Source organism: Danio rerio, chromosome 6 (genome assembly GCF_049306965.1).
Source record: "Danio rerio strain Tuebingen ecotype United States chromosome 6, GRCz12tu, whole genome shotgun sequence".
Taxonomy (NCBI): Eukaryota; Metazoa; Chordata; class Actinopteri; order Cypriniformes; family Danionidae; genus Danio; species Danio rerio.
In genome coordinates, this window is record NC_133181.1 from 43,133,684 (window position 1) to 43,142,731 (window position 9,048).

Here is a 9,048-nt window from a genome sequence, read left to right on the forward strand (position 1 = left end):
AATGGCTAATTGTGTATATACCATGTTAGTTAGATTGGCGGTAGCTAAGGTAAAATAAAATGAAAATAATTTAATTTAGTTTAAATGTGCTTATTCATGATTAGGGTAAAAATAAATGCAGTTGTTCATTAATGGGGCTTACTTAACAATGTGAAATAACTGAATGCATGTTGGGGGATTTTCTGGCTAATATTGATAACATGGCCTAATCTGTGATGAAGCATGTTCCCAAAAGATAGATGGTAAAAGCCTCCTCTGCCTGACCACCACCCTTGTACAGCCACAACACTTCATGACCAGAACTTAATGTTTGTGATAGAAACCACATGCAGTGTGCTTTAAACATGTTTATTTAAGGAAGTTAGCAAACAGTTGATTTGAAGAGCAAATAAACTGATCTAAACATGAGTAAATAGGTGCAGTGTGTTAAAAAATAATTTATGGAAGCATTAGAGTATTATTTTATTGCGTCACCTCTTCTACTTAAGACATCCGGTGAATTACCTTGCAAGTGAATATAAAAAAAATTCAAACTCTTAATTAAACATTTTCAGAAATGCCAACAAGTAACAAAACAATCATGAGTGCATTTATTCTTCTTAGTTGTGTTAGCTGGAATAGTGTTGGGCTCTTCAGTCTTCTTTCTTGGGCTCTGGGTTGTCTCTCCAAATACAGTAGTTGAGGCTGGTGGCGACACACAACCAGGCCATGTATGGCACCATGAGAAGTGTTGCAGTGCGGCTGATGGGATACCAGGACACCATTGTGGCTGCCACTGTGCCACTCATCAACAATAGCTCTATCAGTGCCTAGATATAAAAGAAAAACAGAAGAGCACCACAATGTGTTTTTCATTTCAAATTAATGAAGCAAATAAAACTGTCAAATTTCAGAAGTATGTTCTAAAAAAAAAAAAAAAAAAACAGAAAATGACAACAAAAGAAGATATTTTGAAGAATGTTCAAATCTGTTTAGCCTTGGCTTTGTTTGCATCCACCAATTTTTATGTGTACTTTAGGATACCACATAAAAAAACCTACAAATATTGAATTTTTCAACTCAGATGAGTCAGATGAAAAGAAATTATTCAATAGATAAATGCATATTAACCATGATGGAAACAAAATTTCCAAAGAAGTTTGGCAAAATATAATATACCAGTATTTATTCTAATTTTACAGATTTCATCAGATAACTAGACAAACCAATGGACTGATCTTGTCTCGCACCAAATGTTTTAACAGTTCTGCAAACACCTGAGGAAAATTCTATCCTCAAAATGAATTTATCAATCGACCATTTAGCACGATAACAATAAAACCTCAGGCATTCACCTCTAAACTGATGTGTGTGCTTGGAATATTTGATAAGAACGGGGAAAAAAGTTCTAAAATGGATTGGCTTATTGCAGGGACGTCCAAACTCAGTCCTGGAGGGCCTTATCTCCAACTTGCCTTAACACACCTCCAAGGATATTTCTAGAAAGCCTAGTAAGAGCTTGATTAGGTAGCCCAGGTGAGTCTGATTGGGGTTGTAACTAATCTTTGCAGGACACCGGCTCTCCAGCACCAAGTTTGGACACCCCTGGCTTATTGCATGAATTATTTTAAATAATAAATGTAAAGAATTTTATTATTAATCTATTGTGCTACTTTGCCAGGCAGTGATATTTGTCTCTTGAATGTGTGATGAAAAAGTTGCTTTAATCATTGAATGGAGAAAGCTTATGTCATTGCGAATTGAAACAGTCACCGACATTCTTCAAAATATATTATTTTGTGTTGCAGAGAAGAATTATCCTAACTAAACAATGACTGAATTTTCATTTTTAATTGTGATTATCTTTATATTTTTACCATGACAATGTACCTGAAAGATGAATGCTTTTTTGAAAAGCTTTGACTCTCTATAGTCAAAAGATTCCCTGTCAACACAAAATCGTAATGAGCATTGCAGGCCACTAGTTTATGATGTCACTCCTAAAAGAAACACTACGGGTGCATCTGAAGTTGCACACTTCCCTACTATATAGTATGTGAAAAACAGCATGTGAGCCAACATAGTGTGTCCAAATTCATAGTATTTAAAAAAACAGTACTCAAGAAGTATTGATAAATTGTGGATGTAGTACATCTGAATTCCACTGTTCTCGCATTTATACTATATATAACATACTTTTTGAACAGTCGTGAACATTTGTGATTTCGGACAGCTTTTTATAGTACATGTGCAAGATTGAACACGTAGTACACACCCACATGATGTCAGCATATTCACAAAATCACTAGTAGTTTGCAGCGATGAAATAAAGTGCACTTTGAACACACATTTTTTGCATTTTCAGGCTTCCAAAATACCATTGTCATGTTAAAAACTGCATAATATTCCCTCCTTTTTTGAGTCTGATAAGATCTCATTAGTACTATATGTGGAGAAACAGGTTCCTGGTTTAACTTTTAAAAAGTTGCTCCATATTTTAACTTGAAATACACTGAAAAAATGGACTTTTGTTGCTAGTTCAAAGTACTTTTTTAAGATAAAATAAGTTGAAACAACACCATTCTTAGCCAAAATCAAACAAAAAGTGCTCAGGGGTAGCTTAATTATTGTGTTGGTGCTCTTTGAATAAGGGATTCACCAAGATAAACAGCAAAAGTAAGTTCAAGGCACTCGAAAAATGTGGACAAAGTATTAAAGAGCCTATATTGACATGGCTATTCCTTAAAACTGCGCCTACACCTTTCAGCAAACACTTGCCACTCTGATGATGGCAGGAGTTTGCTGAAACACATAGGTACAGTTTTAAAGAATAGACATGATAATCAAGGCTCTTTAATACTTTGTCCACATTTTTTCGAGTGCCTTGGGATTGTTTTTGCTGTTAACACAATTCTTATGTTTGTTTTAGGACACTGATTTGTTTATTGTTCAATCCACATACAATCCACATATATATAAAAATTAATTAATTTGTGTTGGGACAACATGAAGTAATTGTGTGGAATGCAGCATTTTATAATACAATTTCAGAGTCTCAGAATAATGTCTCACCAGTTGAATTTTGTGTGCACCGAAGAAGATGGGGGTCCAGGCCCAGTTAAGTGCCAACTGCAGCCCATAAAGCCCCAATGGCACCATTGCATCCTGGGTGAAGCCTCCAAGCTCTTTCCACACAAGGTATGAGCCGTACCTTTAAAAAAAGATGGAAAACTGTTTACTTAATCTGCAGTAACTAGTCAGTTATTAACTTATCTACAACTTCCTTTAAAGTTTCTAAAGTGTAGCATGCAGAGTGAATGCCTACTGTTTGAACGTACCCCATGCCAGTGTAAAGGGTGGTCCACACCACTGGGAAGGCAGCATTCGGTGGTCTCCATGAGGGTTTATTGAGCGTGGAGTACCAGGTCTTAACCTCCCGCCGTGTGATTATACCTCCAAATATCCCACCAACGTGAGGGAGGGCAGTCAGGCTCAGCATAGGAATCCACATCCTTTCAATACAAACAGGTAAATTAAGGATTCTGAGCAACTGCCTGTGTATGTATATTATATACAGTTGAAGTCCCCCTATTTATTTTTTTCCCTAATTTCTGTTTAACAGAGATTTTTTCAACAAATTTCTAAACATATTAGTTTTGATAACTCATATCTAATAACTGATTTATTTTATTTTTGCCATGATGAGAGTACATAATATTTTGCTTGATATTTTTCAACCCACTTCTATACAGCTTAAAGGGACATTGGAAGGCTTAACTAGGTTAATTAGGTTAACTAGGCAGGTTAGGGTAATTAGGCAAGTTATTGTATAATGATGGTCTGTTCTTTACACTATCGAAAACAAAGTAGCTTAAAGGGGGCTAATTTGACCTTTAAATGGGTTTTAAAAAATTAAAAAACTGCCTTTATTCTAGCCGAAATAAAATAAATAAGACTTTCTCCAGAAGAAAAAATATTATCAGACATACTGTGAAAATTTCCTTGCTCTTTTAAACATAATTTGAGAAATATTTAAAAAAGAAAAGAAAATTCAATAAGGAGCTAATAATTCTGACTTCAACTGTAACTGGTTTGGAATGGTTGCTCTGCACCTCCTTCTCCATGTAACTTTTAAGTCTGACAGCTTATCTACCCAGCAAGGAGGCCAACAGTAGCTGAGGGTTCATTTCATTTGCAGCACAATAATAAGTACAACTCACTTCTACTTATTAACAATAAATGCGATCATACACTCAAAAAATATATATTTTTGCTCGTTCAAACTACTTAATTATAATAAGCTAAAACAACACTATTTCATTGGGACAACTTAATTTATTTATGTTCAATCCAAATAAATTTTTTAAATGTGTTAATTTAACTTAATTTGTGCTGGGACAATATGAAATAATTGTGTGTAACCCTGCATTTTTTTACAGTGTACATTAATTGGGAGATTCTATTGCAGATTATTTCCGAGGACATTTTTATTTAGTTTGACCTAAATCTATAATAACCAAAACTAAAATTAAAACTGAAATCAATCAATAAATAAATGAACATAATTAAACAAAAAACAGCCATTATAAATATTGCCTCATTAAAATAATAAAAAATAACAAAAAAGACAACAACCCTAAAATGGCACAAAAAACTGAAAATTAAAAACAATAAAATTGTCTTTTTTAAAATAATATTTAAAATAAATAAAAATAGATTAATATTTGTAATTAAAATAATAAAAACCGTGATGAACAAAAAGTCCAATATAAATGAACTACAAAACAATGAACTTAAAATAAAACAATCATTTAAAATAGAAATACAAATAGCACAAAAACTACCAAACTACTGCTCACAATCCAATTCGAAATGCTTTATCTTAAATTATCTTGAATGAACTTTTAGCAAACATGAAAAACTTTTGGTTGACAGCCAGTTCAGTTTGTCCCTCAAGTGGGAGCGATTCTGCGCATGGACCCAAAACGTGTAAATGTAAACGAAACCTGAGTACATGTGTAGAGCTTGACGAGAAATGTTACATATAACCCAATACAGACATTTTATATTTCGTGCAAGGGATATTAAACTGCATGAATTGGTCGCAAATGTTAGTCACGCGCTTATCGTTACATTACTTAACGCGCGCGACAGACAGCTGGTGGCGTTTTGTTTACAAATACTACGCCTGGCCAGTCAGATAATTCAAATTAATCGATTTTTTCACAGCGTAATCTTTTTTACCTCAACTGGAGAGTCGTGAAGCTGCTCGATGTGAAGAAGAGACCGGTTTGGACAGCCTTCTATGACCGGAGTGATCTTGAAATCCTGATATAAGTTTGTGTAACAGCCAGTGGGCGTGTAGCTCTGTGCTGCTGTAGAAACAATGCTCGGACTCTCTGGCCAATAAGGAGAGGAGCGTAAACATCTGCCGCTTCCTCGTGTTGTGAAACGATCACTCAGCATAGTACTGTACTGTACTGTACTGTAGTAATTTGTGTTCAAGACGATCAGCGCGGCGCAGCGATGGATCAGGTGATATTTTTCACCACTATAAATGAGCTGAGATATGTGTCAGATGTAACAGCAGGCAATAAAGAGCTGCCAACATGATCACAACCAGAACACTAAAGATATAAATGTTTGTTAACATTTCTTTTGGGTTATGCATGAAGGATTTTTGTATCTTTTACAGTTAGATAATGAGCATAAGGAAACGTACACTATGCACAATATGAAGCACACTATGAAGATGACTCCCTCTGTAGGCTAACATTCAACTGACAGCTTCTGTAGAAAAACCCTGTATTTATTTCAGGTATCATATAATGTACAGACTGTCCCCAACTAGTGCAATAAGAGTAAAATATTAGTGACATGTTATTCAGTGAGGGAAGAGAACGTTTTTGTTCAGCAGTATCAAAATAATAAGTGTTTAATGAATAAAATTGGCTAAAATTAGGATAGTGGCAAATAATGAAGATATAAAATGGGGCTGCAATCTGCACTTATTATTAATTAATTTTGATTATTCTTTGAAATATGTCAGACAATATTTTTAAACTATGGAAACTACTTATAATGAATGACATTTTAGTGATTGTGTAAAGATGTAAGCATTATTTTGTTCATAAATTAAGTAGTAAACAAAAATAAACCTTTTGGGGAAAAGCTGTATTACATTAATTATTTTTTTTATCCTTTTTTATATTTTACTACTTTATATTTTACATTACATTTTCATTTTATTCATACTTTTTACATTTTAGATTGCAATGTATTTATGAATTGAAATATTCAGTGAATAATTGTTTTAAGATGATACAGCATTTGGAATCAAACTATAGCTGAAACTGTCAATTAAAGGGGACCTATTGTGCTTCTTTTTACAAAATGGAAAATATATGCATAATTTAATAATTAAAATAATAATAAATAAAATAATTCTAAAATAAGTTTTTTTTTTTAACTTTTAGAAACTGCCCCCTATAGACTTTGAACCAAATTTGGTCATTTTGGTGACTGTTGCTTTAAATTCAAAAGAGATTGGGCTCTTTTCAAAAGGATGTGGAGCTTAATGCATGTGTGTCAACATACTGTAGTGGCAGATTCACAATGTATTACCTGAATCATAGGAGAAGAGTATTTCCTGCTTAAGATTTTTTGATAACACTTAGTAACACTTATTTCTTAAGTTTATTACATTTTCATTTGTTTCTTAGCATTACATGATATGTTTAAATGTTATTTTAAGACTTTCTATGTGTAAAAACATAATGTTTTTATGTTTTTTTTTAAGGACGCATCATGACCCCAAATGTCTTACTGGCACCTCCATGACCAGCTTCATTTTCACGTCGTCCCTCCCAGAATTACTCTATACAGTGGCCTCTACCAGCCAAAGCTCCAGCCTTCCATGGTCTGAAGCGACTGAGACCCCATGTGGTGTTATTACACCTAAAAGTATTCTCTTTACATAAATGTTGAAGATTGGGATTTTTTTTGTTTAGATCTGGGACCCTCTAAATCTAAAAAAAAAACTGGCCCACTGAAACTAGTATAGGTGTTTAACACCTTCATCAAGGAGATGGAGAAGAGCCTTGACATTAATGTTGATGTGCCAAACAGTGTCAATAACATGCAGACTTTATGATGCAAGCTGAGATTGCATCAGTCAATGGAGCTAGTGACGTCACTGTGAGGGGTGGTTATAAGGTGAGCCCATTAAAAAGCACTTCCTGCACCTCACATTGCATCTGCACTAGGTCTGCATCCAGACCCCTCTTCAATAGAAACTTTTGTCTTCTGCAGGAGCTCAAAAAGTGATAGAGGGAAATTGCTGCTGAAAGCTCTGCTATGCCTGATTTTTTTTTTTAAACTCTATGACTCGCTACATGCAATGCCTCGCCAGGACTACAGAGTTTAAGAAAAAAGTAGGAAAAGTATTCCTTACTTTCCATGGTCAAGTTGAGTCTCAGAAGGGATGCTGTATATCTACTACTCAGATTATGTTCACTGACAGCTTCCAAAAATACTAATCGCGCCTAGTATTGTTGCTGAATAAGTCCGCTTCTTGATGAAAACATTGTACCAATCTTGGCGTCTTCCTTCAGATTAATGTAAGTTGAATCATTCATTCATTTTCTGCCGCTTTTCCAGGGCCAGGTCGCGGGGGCAGTAGTCTTAGGAGAGAACCCCAGACTTCCCTCTCCCCAGATACTTCCTTCAGCTCCTCCGGGGGGATCCCGAGGCGTTCTCAGGCTAGCCGGGAGACATAGTCTCTCCAGAGTTTCCTGGGTCTTCCCCGAGGCCTCCTCCTGGTGGGACATGCCTGGAACACCTCCCTAGGTAGGCGTCCAGGAGGCATCTGAAACAGATGCCCGAGCCACCTCAGCTGACTTCTCTCGATGTGGAGGAGCAGCGGCTCTACTCCGAGCTCCTCCCGGGTGTCAGAGCTCCTCACCCTATCCATAAGAGTGCACCCTGCCACCCTGCGAAGGAAACTCATTTCGGCCGCTTGTATCCGAGATCTTGTCCTTTCAGTCATGACCCAAAGCTCATGACCATAGGTGAGAGTAGGAACGTAGATTGACCGATAAATCGAGAGCTTTGCCTTTCAACTCAGCTCGTTCTTCACCACAATGGACCGGTACATCGACCGCATTACTGCTGCCGCTGCACCAATCCGCCTGTCAATCTCACGTGAACAAAACCCCGAGATACTTAAACTCCTCCCCCTGGGGTAAGGACTTTCCTCCAACCTGTAGATGGTAAACCACCATGGACTTGGAGGTGGTGATTCTCATCCCAGCCGCGTCACACTCGGCAGCCAACCAACCCAGTGCATGCTGAAGGTCCATGTTCGATGAAGCCAGCAGAACAACATCGTCTGCGAATAACAGAGATGAAATCTTGTGTTGCCGAACCGGACCCCCTTCAGCCCAAGGCTGCGCCTTAAAATTCATAACAAACTATTTAGAAATTGTTTATTTAACAAGACAATAAGTTAACTAAGCTTAAATGTCTCTGCATGTGTTTAGATCTCAACCCAACTGAGATCATTTGGGATGTGCTGGAATGAGGCATTCATGACATGTATGTATAGCTGACAAACACTGTAAAAAAAATCGTGTTAATATTTATTTAAGGCAGTTCTAAAGGCAAAAAGGAGCAATGCAGTTCTAGAAGACAAGTGGCCCAAGGTGTTCAAGAAAATCCTTTACATCATATTATATATGATATGAAGAAGGGGGGTTGGGGTGGTTGGGAAGACCCACCCCTCACTGACAAAGGTCCAAAATTTGTCCCACACATGAGCTTATTCATCCTATATTGACTGCTATGCCATCATGGTGAAAATAACCCATTAAAAGATTTTAAGACCAAGCAGCTGAATGAGATCCAAATTTTTTTGTTCATTTTATTATTAATCACCTGTTTTTAAATGCTCTGTCTCTAAAAGTGAGGGATACTGTTCTCAGTTGACAGAAGTTGCACTGGTTTTATTTTCTATATTTTGTTTTGGTTAAATACACAGTTAAAACGTATTCTGGCTGCTTGTTCATACTA

The 9,048-nt window shown here is 36.3% G+C and overlaps 1 protein-coding gene and 1 long non-coding RNA gene across 2 annotated transcripts; one reads left to right on the forward strand and one right to left on the reverse strand.

Annotated features, from left to right (window-relative positions):
* Positions 1 to 332: 332 nt before the first annotated feature.
* Positions 333 to 5,361, reverse strand: tspo (translocator protein). Its single transcript, NM_001006032.2, has 4 exons — positions 5,224 to 5,361; positions 3,318 to 3,491; positions 3,052 to 3,190; positions 333 to 809 (listed from the first exon to the last, which is right to left on the reverse strand). Exons 2-4 carry the CDS (start codon positions 3,488 to 3,490, stop codon positions 633 to 635), a joined length of 489 nt encoding a protein of 162 aa, NP_001006032.1. The 5' UTR covers position 3,491; positions 5,224 to 5,361; the 3' UTR covers positions 333 to 632.
* On the forward strand, positions 4,723 to 8,863 carry LOC141386328 (uncharacterized). Its single transcript, XR_012408099.1, has 3 exons — positions 4,723 to 5,514; positions 6,779 to 7,194; positions 7,639 to 8,863. It is a non-coding gene; the product is annotated as an uncharacterized lncRNA (long non-coding RNA).
* The last annotated feature ends 185 nt before the right edge of the window (positions 8,864 to 9,048 follow it).